At 43.8% G+C, this 21,633-nt stretch overlaps 1 protein-coding gene across 4 annotated transcripts in view; it reads right to left on the bottom strand.

Annotated features, from left to right (window-relative positions):
• Window positions 1-21,633, bottom strand: part of pgap1 (post-GPI attachment to proteins inositol deacylase 1) — a 122,125-nt gene that overhangs the window by 88,238 nt on the left and 12,254 nt on the right. For all 4 annotated transcript variants that reach the window (XM_033023727.1, XM_033023725.1, XM_033023724.1 and 1 more), the window contains 8 exons: window positions 13,873-14,044; window positions 13,465-13,625; window positions 10,342-10,394; window positions 9,168-9,234; window positions 5,973-6,078; window positions 5,836-5,894; window positions 5,655-5,750; window positions 5,338-5,387 (listed from right to left, as the gene is read on the bottom strand). In XM_033023727.1, coding sequence (XP_032879618.1) covers window positions 5,338-5,387; window positions 5,655-5,750; window positions 5,836-5,894; window positions 5,973-6,078; window positions 9,168-9,234; window positions 10,342-10,394; window positions 13,465-13,625; window positions 13,873-14,044 — 764 coding nt within the window. The remainder of the gene's footprint in view (window positions 1-5,337; window positions 5,388-5,654; window positions 5,751-5,835; window positions 5,895-5,972; window positions 6,079-9,167; window positions 9,235-10,341; window positions 10,395-13,464; window positions 13,626-13,872; window positions 14,045-21,633) is intronic.

Raw genomic sequence — 21,633 nt, 5'->3', positions numbered from 1 at the left:
CCTGAAGATGTATCCCAACCCAAAATATCACCTGTCCATTCCCCCACTGGTGCTGCCTAACCCACTGAGTCCCTCCATCATGTTGTGTTTTGCTCATTGATTTCTGTTTAGTTTAGATGATAGATCTTTTTAACTTTCCTCGTTAGCATAAGTAGTCAAGATGGCAGTCTGATCAATCGTATATGCCTCCTGAAGAACGTGGGAGATCAGGGAAATTTCCAGTGTCCCTGGTGACTACACCTGTTGGACGTGCAACGTTAAAGTGCATTGTGTGGCTGGAACCAAAGATCCTATAGCAAGCAAGATAGACCCCTCGACGAAAAAGACGTAGTACGGTCATGGGCATATTCATGGGTAATTTTCGGCCCCATTTCCGTAACCGGCTTCCATCTCCGCACCAAAGATCCCATAGAGGAGCAAAGATACTAGTGCGGAGACGGAAGCCGGTTAAGGAAACATCCTCTTAAAAATCAAAGTTCTTTGGGAAAAATCTTCTCCTCATTTTCAGAATTATAATTTATTAACACAAACTGTCCCCCCGCAACGTTGATTACACTGCGAGAGGGATACCCAAAGTCGGGTCGGGTTACTGAAATGGATGGGAAAAAAAGGCCCACGTTCCGCCCTGTTGCTTACTACACGTCAGCCCATTGCATTTAGCAGGAGTGGTCTATCTTGCTCCGCTATAGGATCTTTGGCTGGAACTGCAGTGGACTCATTCAGGAGCATCCATGATGCTGCGAGCATCATAGATGAATTAGCCAAAGGGCCAGTTCCATGCTGTATGGCTCTATGACACCATTACAGTCAGTGGGCTAATTAACTACAATATTTCTATAAGATAGAAGTGATTCCACTTTTAAATAGCAATAAACTTGTTTGGGGATATCCTGAAGTCATGAAAGCCACTAAATGAATGCCAGAATTTTTACCCTTTCTATTAATTACAGTTATATTTGTGGATCTTTCAACCTGTAGAACAATCATGTCTCCATTTTATGTGCACAAAGCCATTCTCACTATGAGTGTTTACACTGAAACATGACACAGACCATGAGAATCAAACACATTGACAGATACGACCGTCTCTGGGTGGGGCTACCATTATAGAAATTAACACTACTACTATCTCTCAGGATTTAAGTGCATCGTGTACATTAAATGTATTTGGCACCTATTGATGGTTAATAGATGGTTAATAACATGAGCAAGCCATGACATTTAGACAGGTTTTACTGGTTTGCCCCTCAAAAGAAAAGCTGGTGTCAAATAGAAATTATACCTTATAATGAGGTTAGACAAAAATGCTGGAGAAACTCAGCGGGTGAGGCAGCATCTATGGAGAGAAGGAATAGGCGACGTTTCGGGTCGAGACCCTTCTTCAGACTAATGTCGGGGGGGGGGGGGGGGTGAGACAGTAGGCTTGTGGGAGAGGTGGGAAGGGGAGGGGAAGGAGGGAGAAAGGAAGGACTACCTGAAATTGGAGGTCAATATTCAGACCGCTGGGGTGTAAACTACCTAAGCAAAATATGAGGTGCAGTTCCTCCAATTTGCGGTGGGACTCATTCTGTGGCAATGCCGGAGGCCCAGGACAGAAAGGTCGGATTCAGAATGAGAGGGAGAGTTAAAGTGCTGAGCCACCAAGAGATCAGGTTGGTTATTGCGAACTGAGCAGAGGTGTTGGGCGAAGCGATCGCCAAGCCTGCGCTTGGTCTAACCGATGTAGAGAAGTTGACATCTGGAGCAGCGGATGCAGTAGATGAGGTTGGAGGAGGTGCAGGTGAACCTCTGTCTCACCTGGAAAGACTGCTTGAGTCCTTGGGTGGAGTCGAGGGGGGAGGTAAAGTGACAAATGTAGCATTTCCTGCGGTTGCAAGGGAAAGTACCAGGGGAGGTGGTATAATGAGGTATCATTTCAGAGTTCTAAGCTAATCACCAGCCCTTAAATTATTTAAGTGTATAATATTCAATCTACAATACTTGTACAGCTCTTCGGCACATCCTGAAATAACACACAATGCCTTCTCACAGTCTTCAGCAGAGAATGGAGCACTTTGTAAATAGGATAGAGATCAGTCAGTCCAAAAGAACACAAATGGCAATATAAAAATCTGCGGCAAGGATATGCTGGCATCCTAATCCCTAAACTGCAGGCCAGTCATATTTTAGTCCATTTCTTGCAGAAGAACCAATCTTTTGAAGATTTCACTCAATTACTTTTTATTAAAAATGGACCCTTAAAATAAATCAGCCAAAATCGAGAAGTCACCACCCATGAAAATCAATGATGGGATCATTTGCTCAGTACAACCGATGTCTTGCAAAGGTACACATCATTGCATACTGCCCTCTGGAGGCTTTTCATTACACTGTTTAGACTTGTGCAGACAAGTGTCAAAAGAATTGCATGTACATTTGGTTCAAACTTGTAACAGAAACAAAATAAGCATCAAATGCATTGAAAACATTTGTACAAGATTGCATAACAAGACCTGGGATTAGATCAGTCTCATGTTAAACTAGCGCCTGTAATGGTCAAGATTAGAATTAGAATTACCTTTATTGTCATTCAGACCTTACGGTCTGAACGAAATTTCGTGCCTGCAGTCATACATACAATAATACAATAATAAACAACACTAAACACAAATTAACATCCACCACAGTGAGTCCTCCAAGCACCTCCTCACTGTGGTGGAGGCAAAAATCTTAGGGCTGCAGTCTCTTCCCTCCTCTTCTCCCTCTGCGCTGAGGCGATACCCCACCGGGCGATGGTACAAACAGTCCCGCGGCTCACCGAACCCCGCAAACGGGCCGGCTCAAACACCGCGGCTCGGGGTGGTCGAAGCTGCCGCCCTCCAATCCAGCGGACGCAGCCGCTGGCCCGCGGCTGAACACCGGACTCAGGTCACCGCCGCCAGAACGCCGTCCCAGCCACCCGAGCACCGTTCCAGCCCCTAGCCGGATCGCCCTCACGTGAGTGCCGTTCCTCACTCCAGCTGGGCCGCTCCGACGGGAGCGCCGTACCTCCCTCGAGCTGGGCCGCTCCGACGGGAGCGCTATACCACCCTCGAGCTGGGCCGCTCCGACGGGAGTGCCATTCCACCCTTGGGCTGGGCCGCCCCGACGGGTGCGCCATTCCACCCTTGGGCTGGGCCGCCCCGACGGGAGCGCCATTCCATCCTTGGGCTGGGCCGCCCCGACGGGAGCGCCATTCCACCCTCGAGCTGGGCCGCCCCGACGGGAGCGCCATTCCATCCTTGGGCTGGGCCGCCCCGACGGGAGCGCTATACCACCCTCGAGCTGGGCCGCTCCGACGGGAGCGCCATTCCACCCTCGAGCTGGGCCGCTCCGACGGGAGCGCCATTCCACCCTCGGGCTGGGCCGCCCCAACGGGAGCGCCACAGCCCCTCACGGGAGAGTCTCGGCCCCGCGCCAGGCCGCCCTCACAGGAGCGTCACAGCCCCTCACGGGAGCGCCGTTCCAGCCCCGAGCCGGACCGCCCTCACGGGAGCGAGCCCAGGGCAAGTTTTGACTGGCTCTGCCTCCGGAGTCTCGAGGTCGCCAGCTCCGCCATTAGGCCTCAGCGCAGACGGAGGCAGAGAAGGGGGATACGACAAAAAAGTCGCATTCCCCCGAAGGGAGAGACAGCAAGCCCCGTTTCAACCCCCCCCCCCCCACATAAACACAACCTAAAAACCAAAAACTTAACTAGACAAAACAAAAAAAAACAACACAAAAAAGTAAAAACAAACGGACTGCAGGCGATCTGCTGCTGCCAGGGCAGCGCCGCCACTTCCGGATGACCATGTTGAAAGAAATATTCACAAAATGTCCACAAATATTTTAAAGCACAAAATATTTTTTCACTTGCTGGTTACACACTATTACTGGAAATAAATAATGATCTCATTGCGAGGGAACATGAAAGGGGGAAAATAAATTTCCCCAAAATTACGAGTAAATCTAATTTCTCCTGAGTGCACTGAAAATCTAACTTCAATGTTATCTTGCAACAAACTAACAATGTCCCATTTAACCTCTATCATGGCACGGATTGGATTATGTATCATACCTTCTTCTCAGCCCAACAGAAAAAGGTGGAATAAGGTCACGGAGGAAGGAACTAAATATGGCAATGTTACATTTTCTAAAGTAACGGAGTATTTGTGGGATTCTTGCTTATCGGCCATTTAATATTAGAATAAGATTGTTCCTACAGAAGTTTCTGTATTCTGCAGAGAATAAACAGCTCTGACTAGCTGAATACGCATCTCAGATCAAACCACAGACTCGTTCCTGAAACTGCCGATTCCTGCCACCGTGGCGGTCATCCAACTGATTGAAAGAGTATTCAATAGGTCACATCACTTTATTATTCACTCCCATCAACATGATCATCCCATTTTCATTTCTCAGCTCCACCCATAGAGAAACACCGGATGGACCATCAGTAATGTCATCTCGGACTCCCGCTGCAATGTTCTCCACCATCAATAAAGCAACTACTCTTTTACCCTCACCTCCATCTCGCCCATTACACCTGTACCCTGGAACGTTAAGCTGCCAGTCCTGACCCTCCCTCAGTCAACTTCCGTAATGGCTATAACATCCCAGTCACATGCCCTTACCCGTCCAGCCTCTCACATTGAAATAAATGCAATTTAATGCAACAGTCCACCTTGCTCCTTGCAGTGCTCCTGCCTATCCCGCCTATAGAACTTGCTGCATCGGATCCTGCCCCCCTGCCAACTAGTTTAAATTATCTCGAGAAGCATTAGAAAACCAACCCACCAGGGTATTCGTTCCAGCTTAGGTCCAACCCATCCCTATTGTGTAGGTCACCTCTCCCCCAGAAGAGATTTCAGTGGTCCAAAATTATAAATCCCTGCCCCCTACACCAACTCCTCAGCCACACAATCACCCGGCCTATCTTCTTGTTCTTACCCTCACTAGCACGTGGCACCAGAATCAGTCCAGAATTAACTACCCTCGCTTGCTAGTACAAATACGTCTTTAGTTTTATTGAGCATCGGCTTGTAGCTGAAAGAAATATTACCTCAGGGGGCTGCTCCTCAAAAATGTTCATAGCGCTTTGCAGTTTTCAAAACCTGATTTTTCGATACAGTTGCAATCTCACAAAAGATTGGCATACTGTTTTTTTTCCTGTTGTATTTTTTCCAATCCCATGATGTAAACAGCAACTTGTTTCAATGGGAAGCCACAGTAAATGGGACCCAAGCTACTTTTTTTGGTCAAACAAAACCAATAACAAATACTTGACATCTTACGATTGCTGTTTGAATAAAGGCAGTATAAGGGGGAAAGTGTACTTACCAAACTGATTGGTTAATCAAGGTACAGCCATAGATCCAGTCACTTGATTCCTATCAAGTCAAATGACAAAATGCATTTGAGATCATCGTATTTCAAATGACTATGAAACAACGTTGTACATGTAGGTGAATCGAAACTGATGTTTTCAATAAAACAGACTTTTAATAATGCTTTATAAATAACGCCCAGTGCTGCTGAGTTTTCCCCATTCAAGATGTGCAGCACATCTTTTCATAAGAGAAAATGTTTCTTAAATTTACAGTTGACTGTATGAGTAAAATATTTTAATATTTTGATCAAAAACAATGCAAACTTACCAGATTGGTGGTTCGGCAATATAAGTTACTGTAAAGTTCCTCCTCACTTGGAAGTGGTAAAATAAAATATGAAGCTTTGGGTAACCGTGCTGAAAACTGAAGCATATTTTGGCACATGATTTCAAAACTGTTAATTTGACAGAACACGTTTAACTCGTTTTTAAAATGCGATATCTAGTACCTGCGGAGAGTTGTAAGTCCATTCGTATGTATTAATTTCACTCCACGTTGCAGCTGAACCTAAAATAAATTCACTCATGAAATGCATTTTATATATTTGGATATATCATTAATTTTAAACAACACATCACATCAAACCTGGAAATGAGACAGAAGTCTCTGGATTATCTTCAGAATCTTTTTCTGAATAGGTGACAAAATGATGGTGAAGGACTGTCATTATCTTCTTTAGATCCATTGTTATCTTAAAAAAACAAACCTTCAATGTCACAGCCATTTTAAACGACAAAATCAACAATCCATTAGCAGTTTGTGACTACACAAGTCTAAATTATTCAGCATAACTTTATCACTGTACAAGTCACACAATAATAATTCAATTAACATCCAACAGAAACAAAGGTATTAAAAGTTGGTACAAACACATTGTGAATTATTCACATCACTTTAGATCAGTGGTTCTTAACATTTTTGGCCCCACGACCCCATCAGACATTCTTGTTCAGTATCGTGGCCCCCGAAATAAAAATTGAAAAAAAAACAGCCCGATTTATTAAAACATGTCTGCCAATACTCAGTCAAAGGGATGGCTGAAATTGCTTCACAGCCATCAGGCGATCAAAACGAGGACGAATGCTCATCCTCATGTCAGCATCGATCACAAGCCTATTGCGTGCCTTCGTTTTCAGTTACCATGGTTGAGAATCCAGCCTCACAGCAATAGGTTGAGGGGGACTGGTCCAATAGGGTCAGGGCACTCTTCGAAAGAACAGGACAGACCCTCACTTTCAGCCAAAACGTGGTGAGCTCTTGTTTCATGAAGTCACTCTTGAGCTGCGCATGTTCATGAATTCGGTAAAATTCAACCTTCGCAGCCACGTCAGTATCGCTGATGGCACCGTCTTCAACGGATGATCCACTCATCACGAGAATGGTGTCCCAGTTCGGGGAAGTAATTTTCGATGGCTTCACTAATTGCTCGAAGGTGGGTTGAGATCACCTCATGGAAGTGACATTCAGCATCTGGCGTAGCATCCAGGAGAGTCATCATCTCAGGGAAGATAGTTGTGTCACCGTCCTGGACTCTTCTCTGGTAAAGGTGAATCTTCCTCCTGAACGCTGCCACTTTGTCACGAGCCGTGTGTAGCATTGGGAGGTTTCCTTGAAGTGACAGGTTCAAGGAATTCACCTCGGCGAAGAAATCAGCCAAGTAAGCAACCTTCATCAAGAACAGTTCATCCTGTATCGTTTCATGAAGCTGATTCTCCTTCTCGGTACACCCTCTCTCCAAGAACAGCGCTATTTCCTCTCGAAGTTGAATCACACGATTGAGAACTTTATCATGTGAAAGCCAGCGCACCTCTGTGTGGAATATCAGAACAGAGAAATCGGCGCCCATTTCTTCACACATCGCTTTGAAGATTCTTGAGTTTGTTGCGCTCCCTCGGATGTGATTCACAATCTTCACCACATCTGAAAGCACTTCTCAAAGACCAGGAGGGAGAGTCTTCATCGCTAAAGCATGGCGATGTATCATGCAGTGGGTGAAGGAGACATGGGGAGCGATATCCTTCACGAAGGCTTTGAAGCTGGATCTGCATCCGACCATGGAAGGTGCCCCATCTGTACACACCCCAACAAGTCGTTCCCAGCCAAGCTCATGTTTGATGAGGAAGGCTTCCTGCATTCTGAACACATCTTCTCCCCAAGTGGTAGTGGCCTATGGCTCCGAGAACAGCCCTTCCCCGCCAGGTCGCTGTGACAAGACTCCAAATGGATCTTCAGTTTGCTGGGCTTCATGCTCTCGTTGCTCGTTTGACCACGGATTTTTGAACAATGCTTGTGAAGCCGAACATGGTTCACAACACAAATGTTTTTTGTGCGTATATGTACGCGCATACGCGAACAAAATACTGTAAGTGGTATGTACCTTTCTTAGGTTCCTAAAAATGGGCTCAACAAATTGATATGTTATTTATGACTCCTTCATGACCCCCGGAAAAACCCCAAACAATCCTCATGGGGGTCACAACCCCCAGGTTAAGAATCGCTGCTTTAGATTGACTAGGAGTGACATGTTTTATTTTGTACAATCAAAAATTACTCAGTTGGCAACATGTAAGTCTTAAAAATCTTTTACACAAACTTGGTATAATTGACGGTATAATTGTGAATTGTCCCAAGTGTGTATAGAACTAGCATTCGTATGCGGGTGGAGGGGGGAGAGATGGTGGTCGGCAGGGACTCGGTGGGCTGGAGGGACTGTTTCCGCAGTGTATCTCCACACTAAACCAAAAATAAGAAATTGCAAGTCTTAGCTAATTCTGACATTTTTTCCACAGCAAGAGTTTTGCAAACTTTTCATTGTCATGAAATCGCCAAATATATTAATTATGCTTGATGAAAACTTTGATACTGCAAACTAGGTGTTTTAATATGCTATTTAGCAGCATTGGGAATCAGAAGTGGCAATCTCTCCTCCAAGATTTATGACTAAATTGCACAATATTACTTCATATTACTTTCATTCCATATTATTCCGCATTTCTAACCACTGAACTACGGCTAGAGAGGACAAGAGACTTTATCTGCCATAGGATCCATTAACCAGGAAGTTCAAATAAAGGTCAAACGTGACAATATTAGAAATGCAGAGTTATCCAGATGTCACATCCAACATTCATCCCTGAAAAAGAGTTATCAAAAACTGTCGCTCACTCCATGCTGGAGGAACATGTATCCACAGCTGTTATTTATCCATGCTGAATTCCCAACTCCAGTTCTGGCAGTTCCACACATTAATACAGAAAGTTAAAACCAAATGCAGAGAAAGATGTAAATAACTATAAAATACTCATATCAAAGATAAGACTAAGGATGACTTTGCCTTTTAAGAAAATATGTAATGACCAATTGCATTGATTGTATCTTGAGATGGTGTAATGTTACCTATGGATTAATTCTGGAATCGATTGCAGTTGGGATGGTCTTTACATGTCACAAAGTTTTGGAGTTATTGATACAATACACACAACAAATATCGAGTAAAACTGCCCGTGGCGGCGACTGCGGGTGCTCCGGAGGCCCCGACCACGGGTGAACATCTGGGAAGATCGACGGGGAGGCTGGCTGGACTATGGTACCTTCCTCAACTTTGGTGCCACTGTGTTGTGTTGTGGTTATGTTGTATCGTGGACTTCTGTGTTTGAGCTTTTTTTATTTTAATATGTTTTATTTATTTATTATTTATTTTGATGATACTTGACTGTAAGGAAAATTCATTTTGTTGTCTCTAATATGAGATAATGACAATAAATTGAATACAATACACACCTGATTAGTATTATGATCAACAAGATCAAAAAAGGCTCTAACAGTGGCTAGTACCAGCTCTTTGCACCTGAAAGTACAAACGATAATGATTAGAACTATAGTTAGCTTCCCTATCATAACTGAAGAACAAAGTTTGCAAAGAAAACTACCCATAGAGCTCAAAGTATTTTGAACTAAAAGATGGGTGGAGATGTCCAACACTAGAGGGCATAGATCTCAGGTGAGAGAGGGAAAGTTTAATGAAGATGTGTGGTGCATGTTCATTTCTCAGAGGGTGGTGGGGGCCTGGAATGCATTGCCAGGTGGAGGCAGATACCATAGTGGCATTTAAGAGGCGTTTAGATAGGCAACTGGATGTGCAGGAAATAGAGGGATATGGATGATGTGCAGGCAGATGGGATCAGTTCAACTAGACATCACGTTTGGCACGAACATCATGGGCCGTAGAACCTGTTCCTGTGTTGTACTGTTCTACGTTCTATGTAGATACAAAAAACAGAGCAAAATTAATTACTGCAAATGGATTCAAACGTTCACAGCTGATTGAAGATAGACACAAAAAGCTGGAGTAACTCAGCGGGACAGGCAGCATCTCTGGAGAGAAGGAATGAGTGACGTTTCGGGTCGAGATCCTTCTTCAGGCTGGTAAGGGATAAGGGAAACGAGAGATATAGATAGTGATGTGGAGAGATAAAGGTCAATGAATGAAAGATATGCAAAAAAGTAACAATGATAAAGGAAACAGGCCAATGTTAGCTGTTTGTAGGGTGAAAATGATAAGCTAGTGCAACTTGGGTGAGGGAGAGATGGAGAGAGCGAGGAAATGCCAGGGCGACCTGAAATGAGAGAAACAGATGACTACCATTGTTCGTTTTCTTCTGCAGAACATGAGAAAATAAATACAATTTGATAAACAGATCCAGAGAAATTTTTAAAAAAAATTGTTATCAAACATAATTGGACCATCAAGAATTGTAATATTATGGAGGCTTGACAATATAGACCTGATTATCTTAGTAATTTGGAAAAGAATTCGCCATTGCTCTTTTTTAAAAAAGCCTTTTGCGCAAATGTTTAGGATGGTTGGCGATAAGGCAGTGGTTGGCACAGTGCACATGAGCATTTTCTTTATGCTTATAGGTTGTCTTCTCAGCTCATCTTTCCTTATACTTACCAAACTATGCAGAGATGATCAGTTGAGACCCATGCTCTTGGGACCGCCGACGTCTATGAAATAAAAATGGTCACATTTAGTCCTTTAAAGGTTTTATCAATCGTATTTCTAGATCTGCAACATTTCATATTCGTATTGGTGGAAATGTGCCAGCCTCGATAACAATCAGCACGGGAGCACCTCAAGGCTGCGTGCTCAGCCCCCTGCTGTACTCACTCTATACTCATGACTACGTAGCCGGTCATGGTGCGAACTCCATCATGAAGTTCGCTGACGACACCACTGTTGTGGGATGTATCACTGATGTGGACGAGTCAGAGTATAGAAGAGAGATCGACTGACTGACCAAATGGTGCCAGCCCAATAACCTGGCCCTCAACGCCAGCAAAACCAAGGAACTGATTGTGGACTTTGGAAGGGGTAGGAGGGGGACCCACAGTCCCGTTTATATCAACGGGTCGATGTTGGAAAGGGTCAAGAGCTTCAAATTCCTGGGCGTGCATATCTCTGAAGATCTTTCCTGGTCCGAGAAAACTGATGCAATTATAAAGAAAGCACATCAGCGCCTCTACTTCCTGAGAAGATTACGGAGAGTCGGTCTGTCAAGGAGGACTCTCTCTAACTTCTACAGGTGCACAGTAGAGAGCATGCTGACTGGTTGCATCGTGGCTTGGTTCGGCAACTTGAGCGCCCTGGAGCGGAAAAGACTACAAAAAGTTGTAAACACTGCCCAGTCGATCATCGGCTCTGACCTCCCTTTCATCGAGTGGATCTATCGCAGTTGCTGCCTCAAAAAGACTGGCAGCATCATCAAGGACCCACACCATCCTGGCCACACACTCATCTCCCCGCTACCTTCAGGTAGAAGGTACAGGAGCCTGAAGACTGCAACGACCAGGTTCAGGAATAGCTTCTTCCCACAGCCATCAGGCTATTAAACTCGGCATGACAAAACTGAACATTAATAGCTCATTAATTGTTTACTTGCACTTTATCAGTTTATTTATTTATGTGTGTATATATTTATACAATGGTATATGGACACACTGATCTGTTCTGTATTCGTGCCTACTATATTCTGGTGTGCTAAAGCAAAGTAAGAATGTCATTGTCCTATCAGGGACACATGACAATAAATTCTCTTGAATCATAAAGTTACTCAGCATTTGCCAGCGATCCCCGCACACTAACACTATCCTACACACACTAGGGACAATTTACACATACACCAAGCCAATTAACCTACAAATCTGTACATCTTTGGAGTGTGGGAGGAAACCGAAGATCTCGGAGAAATCCTGCGTGGGCACGGGGTCTGTACAAACTTCATACAGACAGCAGCCATAGTCAGGATCGAACCCGGGTCTCCGACGCAGCAAGCGCTGTAAGGCAGCAACTCTACAGCTGCGCCACTGTGGCTGCCCTCTTGTTAATTAATTTAGTTAATTAATTGTTTATTAACTTGTAAGTAAATCTCAAGAAATTGTCTTTTCAACGGTAATAAAACAGAATTGCACCACATTATAATCATCTGACCGTGAAGAACATGTTCAATATACAAAGACATTAAAGAGCAGCTTGGTTACCTTTGTGCAAAATTAACACTAAACCATTTGTTTCTCATCAAAGGATAAATTTTATTTGTGTAATTAATTTAACTCATCGATAATCACAAGAATAGACACAAGTGCTGGAGTAATGTAACGGGTCAAGTGGCATCTCTGGAGAACATGAATTGGTGATGTTTCGAGTCGGGACCCCTCTTCAGACTCTTCTATCACCTATCCATGTTCTCCAGAGATGCTACCTGACCCGTTGAGTTACTCCAGTATTTGCTTCTTATTTTGGTAAACCAACATCTGCAGTTCCTTTTATCTGCTGATCACAAGACTAAATTGAAAAGTAATAAATTGACCACTAACATGGTTTTCCTTCAATTTCCCAATAAGAAAGGTTTTGAATTGTGAGCAATTTTGGGCACCATATCTGAGGAAGGATGTGCTGGCTCTGGAGAAGGTCTAGAGGAGATTTACAAGAAGGATCCCAGGAATGAGTAGGTTCACCTATGATGAGCTTTTGTCGGCACTGGTCCTGTGCTCGCTGAATTTAGAAGAATGAGGGGGGACCTCATTGAAACATAAAGAATAGTGAAAGGCTTGGATAGAGTGGATGTGGAAAGGATGTTTCCACTGGGGGTAGGGTCTAGAACTAGTCATAGTCTCAGAATTAAAGGACGTTCTTTGAGGAAAGAGATGAGAAGTTTCTTTAGTCAGAGGGTAGTGAATCTGTGGAATTCTTTGCCACAGAAGGCTGTGGAGGCTAAGTCAGTGGATATTTTTAAGGCAGAGATAGATAGATTCTTGATTAGTACAGCTGTCAGAGGTTATGGGGAGAAGGCAGGGGAATGGGGTTAGGAGGGAGAGATAGATCAGCCATGACTGAATGGCAGAGTAGACTTGATGGGCCGAATGGCCTAATTCTACTACTAATCCTTATGACATATATTTAGCAAAGCGTAATTCTTTGAAGGGGGTGGTGCTTGAAAATAAATAATTTAATTCTCCTAAGTACATTCTCCTTCAGTAATCACCCTTGCAATACTTACTGAGAGTTTAAGTATTTCTGCTATTATAAATATCTTTATTTTAAACTGACAAGCATCATTGATGTAAATTATCACAAATTTCTCATAATATTTATAGAAGCTTCTATTCTATTATAGAATATTTATAGAACTTCAGATGCTGGTTAATGCACAAAAGGACACAAAATGCAGGATTAACCCAGCATGTCAGACAGCATCCCTGGAGAACATGTATAGGTGACATTTCGTGACAAAACAGTAATCTATTATTTTCATGAAACTATCAGATACTTGAGGTAAGGTACTTCAAAAAAGCAGCAAAGTACACCCTCAAATAACTGCAGCGCCCACCAATGCCAAATAAAAGCAAGAAAACTGTATCATTTAAACTTAAGGTTCTGTATCATTCACACAAGGCATCAAACTGGCATTGTCCTCGTCCACTGGAGCACCTGAACAAACAACCTCTCAGTAAAATTGTTAGTGCCGTTAATACTACAGCTACGAGCAGACATTTGAAGAAAAAACCTTCACATTACCACAACATTTAGAGTATTGTTGTAAAGGCCGAGGCTTGGTACAATGGTCAGACCAGAGCGGACTTGATAATCTCGGAAACCGCCTCCCATTGAGAGGATGGTAATGTTTCTCAACGTTTCTTCATTGAGAATCCAGTGATTGTTCACAGTGGTGTAAAAGTCTATAAGAAAATATAAAGAAAGGTTTTGGTGTAATTATGACCATTTAACACTCTTGACTCTCCACGTTATTTTTAAATATGGGAATAGATGTAAAGAGTTTCAGATAAACAGTTTCTCTGAAAAAGGAAGTTATATGCAGTGACATGTAATATCCATGGCTCAATAAATTAGCACTTTTCTGTCTAAATTACATAATTAAGATTACATAATTACAAATTCTATTGATTCTGCACTTTACAGACTTACCTATGAGGTAGCTGTCCAGTATTAGGACTGGTGCAACATGAGGTGTAGCTTGAGTTATAATAAGACTGATCAGTGTAGATTTAAAGTTGGGTAAAGTGAATAGTGCTCTCGCGACAATGCCACCCATTGAATGGCCCACAATTGCAACATTGCTGGGTGCGCCTTTTTGACCCTAGGGATAGAAATAGATCAAAATTAAATTCAGAAACATTTGGGGTCAATGTCCATTGGGAAAAAAATCTAAGAAGAAGCCATTATGTTGGCTACCCACACTTAGGTGCAACTGGTCATAGTAATTTACAATTTTTAAATGAACCATACTTTTCAAAGCGAGTAAATGCAACCATAAAACGTCCATGCATTGCAAAGTACATAATGGTGTGTGAACATCACCAGCAATCAAGTCATTTGCAGCAGCGTTCCTGCAATTTGATGACATTTGTATTTAAGGAAATGAAAGTTATTTTACTTCCATTCTCAATAACAAGGAAAAAATGATAAATGCTCAAAGGTTTTTTTCGTGCAATTTAATGTTTTAAATTAAATCCACACACAATGACGAACTTTAACCAAAACAAACTAGAAGAGGAAGTATTCAAAAGGGAACTGCAGATGCTGGAATATCGAAGGTACACAAAATTGCTGGGAAAACTCAGCGGGTGCAGCAGCATCTATGGAGCGGTCTGAAGAAGGGTTTCGGCCCGAAACGTCGCCTATTTCCTTCGCTCCATAGATGCTGCTGCACCCGCTGAGTTTCCCCAGCAATTTTGTGTACCTTAGAAGAGGAAGTACATGCGTTAGATACACAGCATAATTAACTGCAACAGGAAAGAAAGTTTGATTGTTGGGAGCAGGAAAGCACAATGAAAGTGCACTGCTACTGCAAATTAAAAAGTTGAATCATATTTCAAAACTAGTTCTCTGGACCTATTGAATGAATGGAATTTTCCAGGACGGGTAAACAATTACAACATCTGAAACCTTCTTATATTATAGATTAATTGGAGCGGAAAACAAATTTCAGATGTCAGTAATCCAAAAAATATAAAGAGTGAATGTTTGAAGCATTCAGCAGGTCAAACAGTATCTGGAGGCAGTGAAACAATGTCAATGTTTCAAGTCCAGGATGCTTCATCAGGACTAGACTAGGTTTCGGTTGCAGAGCTGGGGAGGCTGTGATCACTGGGATGCCTGTGATAAAGGTGCAGATCAAGGTTATCAAGGCGACAATTACTTTAAAAATCAGCAGAGAGAAAAATAAGAGAAAAATGAAACAAATTGAAAAACAAATAGAAAAATATAGCTGTATCAATGGAGCGAATTAAAGGAGGTGGGGTTGAGGGGTTCATTTCCTGTCAGTCTGCAAGGGCAATGCTGAGCTTCCAGTCTGCTGAAACTCAAATTGTCCAACTCTATCTCACTCTGGCCCCTCAGCCTTCGACCTCCTATGAGACCCAATGAAATCTCGTGAAACAGCACCTCATCTTCCATCTGGTAACAGTGACAATATTGTTACCAGTCCTGGGACAATATTGATTTTAACTATTTCTGGTACAATCTTTCTCCCCACAGATGCAGCTGAACTGTTCTATTTCAATTTATTGCATTTTTCTCTTGTATCTCCAAATGACTTAAAAAGTTATTGTTTCCATGACAACTTGGGCACCCCATCACAGACATTCCCAGTGTTTTCTTCCCATCTCCTTCCCTGTAAACATTTGTCTTCTCCCTTAAAGCCCTGTCCCACGGTACGAGTTCATTCCAAGAGCTCTCCCGATATTCAAAAAAATCTAACTCATGGTAAGCACGGAGAATGAACGTAGCGGGTACGTCGGAGCTCGGGGACGTCTCTTAGCGGCTCGTAATGCTAACGGCAGGTACTCGGGAAGACTCGCTAACGGCAGGTAAGCACGGGAAGACTCATGAAGATTTTTCAACATGCTGAAAAATGTCCACGAGAGCCCCGAGTACCGACGAGTGGCCATTACCGTAAATCTCCGAGTTCGAATCAGGGCAAACTCGGGAGGGCTCTTGGAATGAACTCGTACCGTGGGACAGGGCTATTACAGTTCTAACGAAAGGTCCTGAACCTGGATAGTCAACTGTTCCTCTGCCAACTGATGTTTCTTAACCTGTTGAATGTTTCTACTGTTCTATTCTCATTTTTCCCCATGTCTTATTCTGATGCCATGCATACATATTACAGACTGAAAAATCCTTCTGCCAAACTATTTAATAATTAACTGCACGGCAAATCATGTTACTGCTTATCTTAAAAGAAAAATAACTGTAAAGCCAATTCTCCCAAGTTCAACAAACAAAACAGATGTCACAAGAATAACAAAGTCCATGTTTCGTGATCAGAAAGGTGAATAAATTCAGCCATGCACAAGGAAAACTACAAAATCAATGGCTTTGAATTCAGCACCCAATGTCAAAAGAATTCAAGACAGTGATTGTTATAGTTTCCACAGTTCGTTCAGTCAGCTCAAAGAAATGCATTCTACGTAGAAAGAGTTCAAACAGTAGAAACAGGGCGGCCACGGTGGTGCAGCGGTAGAGTTGCTGCCTTACAGTTCTTGCAGCGCCGGAGGCCCGGGTTCGATCACGACTATGGGTGCTGTCTGTATAGAGTTTGTACGTTCTCCCTGTGACCGTGTGGGTTTTCTACAAAATCTTCGGTTTCCTCCCACACTCCAAAGACGTACAGGTTTGTAGGTTAGCAGATAAGAACTGCAGATGCTGGTTTAAATCGAAGGTAGACACAAAATGCTGGAGTAACTCAGCGGGACAGGCAACATCTCTGGAGAGAAGGAATGGATGACGTTCTGAAGAAGAGTTTCGACCCAAAATGTCACCCATTCCTTCTCTCCAAAGATGCTGTCGGTCCTGCTGAGTTACTCCAGCATTTGTGTCTACCTCAGGTTTGTAGGTTAATTGGCTTGGTGTATGTGTAAATTGTCCCTAGTTTGTGTAGGATAGTGTTAATGTGCGGGGATCACTGGTTGGTGCGAACTCTGTGGGCTGAAGGGTCTGTTTCCACACTGTATTCTAAACTAAAAACGAAACGATATCAAAATACATTTGCTTTAGAACAGAACTTTATCAACCTAAAACAAAACTAACATAAGACAAAAGGATAAAGTTGCTGCTTTGGGCACAATTGGGAAATTGTACTAGTTGGATCAAACTTCTAGATTCCAGTAAAATTGAATCATATAACCAGAAAGTTAAAATCCTACAAGCCTCAACTGTGAATAAAATGGATGTGTTTCTATCCATTAAAAGGTACACTCTGAAGATTAGAAGAGTGATATTTTTTAGACTTGCGAGTCATCAATATAACAAAGGAAATGTGTCAACATCAAAATGTAATACTCCATTTGGTGAAGAACAAACAGAAAGACGCCACCTTCAGGGAGCACTGACTTTAGATTTTAGATACACAGCATGGAAACAGGGCGTTCGGCCCACAGTCTGTGCTGACCAGCGCTCAGTATACTCGCACTATCCGACACACTAGGGACAATTTACAATTTACAGAAGCCAATTAACCTACAAACCTTTGTGTTTTAGGAGTGTGGGAAGAAACCAGAGCATCCGGAGAAAACCTACATGGTCACAGGGGTAGCGTGCAAATTCTGTACAGACCAGCACCCGTAGTCAGGGTGGAATTCAGGTCTCTGCCATTGTAAGGCAGCAACTCTACCCGCTGCGCCACTGTGCTGCCTCACTGGCCATGGAAGAAATCCAACAAGCAAGAGATAATAGGGCCACTAACATAAAGAAAGACCAATGGTCAATTGGTCTCTGGAGACTGCAAGCTCAGGGTTTTCCTTGATTCCATCCTCTTCTATTAGTCATTAGCAAAGAATCCCGAGTGAAATGAAGACACAAGGAACTACAAATGTGGGAATTATCTGTGGAACACAAAGTACTGGAGTAACTCTGGCTGACCTGTTGAGTTACACCAGGACTTTGTCCTCAATCACAAGTGAAAGATTATCTCTCAATGTTCTCCTGTTCGAGGTCCAATCTTTGGTCCCCTTTCATTCTCATCTGCATGCCGAAGGAAACAGCATCAGCTTCCTTGCATATGACAATGACAGCTGGCTTTACTTCATCAAAGCTACCCTCTGAGGAATCAGCATCCCACATCCTAGACTGATGAGCAGAAAAGACGTGTGTTTTCCCTGGGTGCTCTGGTTTCCTCCCACACTCCAAAGACGTACAGGTTTGTAGGTTGATTGGTTTTGTAAAATAGGGTCGGCATGGGTATTTTAAATTCGTAGTGCAGTGGAGTGGGGTCGCTATGTAGTTACAGGCAGTCGAGGGCAGCCGTAGGCAATCTCGTTTGCTGACCAGGCATTTTGATTGGCTCATTGAAGTTTTCAGGACCCAGGAAGACCTACCGGTAGGTTAAATGCCCGCTAAACTTAATTATACTTCTTTAATGTGTCTGTGTGTCTGTGTGTGCGTGTGTGTGGTCGGGGCTAGCAGACAGTTAATGTTTTGTTTTGATTCTTTTCTTATGGATTGAATGTGTTGTGATGTGTTAACCTGGTTTACCAGAGGGACTACAGATGGAAATTAGCCTATAGCTATAATCTTGCGTATTGCATGCAAATGTTTATAAATATGCACTGTCCTTAATAAAAACATCTAAAACAAATAAATAAATAAATAAATAGAAAATGCAAAAACAGGGACCAGTCTTCAAAACAAATACTGCCAGCAGAATACACCTGAAGTTCTTGAGATAGTGGAGTACACCTTCCAGTGGCTTTCTGGATACATCCAAAAAAACATGAGGGCACTGGTGTGGGGATAGATCCACTTAGTGAGACAAATGCTGTTATAGAGTCAGCAAAGGGTGGCCTCACTTGGACGAGCCAGCGTCAGCAAATATGTACGGTCCACAGAACAGACAACATGACGCACAGTAGTTTTGATTAGGGACTGGAGCCAGGACAATTGTATGAACTATATCAGGATCAGCCAGTTAATGCAAATATGAACAAGTATTCAAAAAAACACTTGTTCACAGTGTAACACCCACTGGTACTTTTAAGGACATTGGGTTTGGGACATTCTGATTCTTCACTGTTGTAACTATGCAGAAGAAAACAAGAACTTAATGATTATTTTAATCAGCTTTCATTGAGAATCTAAGGTTGGGATTGGTATTGGATTGGATTCGCCTAGTTAGAAACATAGAAACATAGAAACATAGAAAGTAGGTGCGAGAGTAGACCACCAGGTCCGTCGAGCCCGCACCGCCATTCGCTCATGGCTGAACACTAAACAGACACACTTACCCACAAACAGTAGACACAAGACACAGAACACAAGACACTACCCTCCCCTTTATACCGCTATCACCCCTCTCCACCCCAAGAACCGCGTGATCTCCTGGGGGAGGCAAAAAACCGGATAAAAACCCAGGTCCAATTCGGGAAAAAAAATCCGGGAAATTCCTCTCCGACCCCAATCCAGGCGATCGACACTTGTCCAGGAGATCACTCAGTTAACACGTATTATGCCACTTAATGCATAGCTCAAGACACAAAGGGCACAAAGTGCTGGAGTTACTCAGCAGAACAGGTAGTATCCTTGGAAAATATGGATGGATGACTTTTCGGGTTGGGACCTGCGACTCAAAACATCATTTCTCCATGTTCTCCAGAGATGTTGCCTGACCCGCTGAGTTACTCCTGCACTTTGGGTCCTTTTCTCCAAGCCAGCATCTGCAGTTCCTTGTTTCTAGCTCAAGACACTTTGTTTTGTCAATTAATATCCAGAAAGTCAATCCTCAGCACTGTAATGAAGATACAGAGTCAGAGTTAAACAGCACAGAAACAGGTGCCAGAGCCCATTAGTCCATGCCAATCCAAGTACCAGAGCTAGTCCCCTTTGCCTGCATTTAGCCCGTATCCAACCAACTTTATCTATCCCTGTACTGATCAAAGTTCTTTCAATGTTGTAATTGTACCCACATCTTCCACTTCCTCTGGCACTTCGTTCCATGTACCCACCACCCTGTATATGTAAGATTTGCTTCTCATGTCTCCTGTAAATCTTTTCCCTCTCACCTTTAGACAATGCCCCCTAATTCAAGACTCCCCTACATCAAGAAAATACTGTAGTAGTGCACCTTATCCACGTTTGTCGTGATTTTTCTAACTCTGCAAGGTCACCCCTCAGTCTCATAGCCTCCAGAGAAAAAAATCCCAGCTTATCCAATGTCTCCCGCCAACTCAAGCCCAACATCCTTGTGAATCTTTTCTGCATATTCTCAGGCTTAATCCCACCCCTCCTATAGTGTGGTGACCAGGTGTGGCCACACCATGGTCCTGGATAGCTATATCATGACATCCCAACACTTGTGCTCAATGCACTGTCCGATAAAGGCAAGCACGCCATACACCTTCTTCACCACCTCATGGCTATCGAGTGATACAGTGTGGAAACAGGGGCTCCTCTTACCAGCACGAGTGTCGCGCCCGGTTGGAGGGAGGATGCCGACGATTGCAACGGAGTCCACTAGGAAACGGCGGCCGCTCAACAGACGATCGGCCGAGGCATTTCCCTGAAACGTACAGGGTTGGCGGCAACGTCGCGCCTCTGCGCCATAGAGGTGATAGTAACACCAACGGTGCCTACCACGAGTCCCGGGTCGCTGTTGTGGCACCGCGCTGGTGTTCGTGGGCGGGGCCTTGCTGTGGTCCCGCTGAGGCGAAGGGCACGCTGGTGCAGACATGCGGTTAATGGCCCCGCCATCTTGATGTTTCGTCAGACAGAGTTCGTCGGACTGTTCGGCGAGCTGCAGCGGGTCGGCGAAATCCGCACCTGCCAGCATGAGGTAGACATCATCCGACATTTTTCGAGGAATGCCCGCTCGAATAGCAGGCACGGGCGATGGCCGTCCATTAATGCGAGCATCTCGGCCATGAGGACCGACGGCTTGCGATCTCACAAACCGTCCATGCGTAGAATGCCGGCAGCGCGGTCCCGGCGGCTGAGCCCAAAAGTGAGCAATCGGAGGGCCTTGAGGCCGTCGTACTTGGCAGTCACAGGTGGGTTCTGCAGAAAAGGCAGCAGACGGGAGGCTGACTGCTGCGTCAGGGCTCCCACCGCAAGAAAATATTTAGTCTCGTCCGCGAAATATTTCGCGGACGAGGTGAAACTGCACTTCCACATGTGCAAGCCACACTTGTAGCTGCTCAGGCCAAAACACCGGCAGCTTGAGGCCGACGGCGCTCTGATGGGCGTCAGGAACGGCAACGGGAGCTAACTCGTCCTGCATCTCGGCGTCCAATTTCCAATTGGGCGCGTCAGTGTCACCAATTTAGCGAGTCGAGACGGTAGTTGTTTTCCCAAACGAGCTTTATTGTTAAAGCAGTGAAAACAACGCAGATCAAACAACAACTAACACAAAATGATCTTACCACAACAGTGGTCGAAGTAATGAATGGGACTAGCCCAGAAAACGCGCGAAATCAAAACCCCTCCCCAGTCACATGACTGAGGTAGCCGACCGCAGGGTTCGACTACCCACAGGCATCAGCAGGTGCCGCTACAAAGTATCAAATATGGAAATCCATAACAAAACCCTTGCTTAAATATTACTACATTGTGAAATTACTTCCTGACATGGGTTCCATCACAAAAACAGTTATTATCAAATGTTCAAACCTGATATTAAAATAATTGAGGCTGATCTTCTGTCCTGACCTAAAGCTAATGCTGGTACTTAGTGCT

Source organism: Amblyraja radiata, chromosome 7 (assembly GCF_010909765.2).
Source record: "Amblyraja radiata isolate CabotCenter1 chromosome 7, sAmbRad1.1.pri, whole genome shotgun sequence".
NCBI lineage: Eukaryota > Metazoa > Chordata > Chondrichthyes > Rajiformes > Rajidae > Amblyraja > Amblyraja radiata.
The sequence above is the reverse complement of the archived record's forward strand: the minus strand, read 5'-3'. Positions and strand labels throughout refer to the sequence as shown.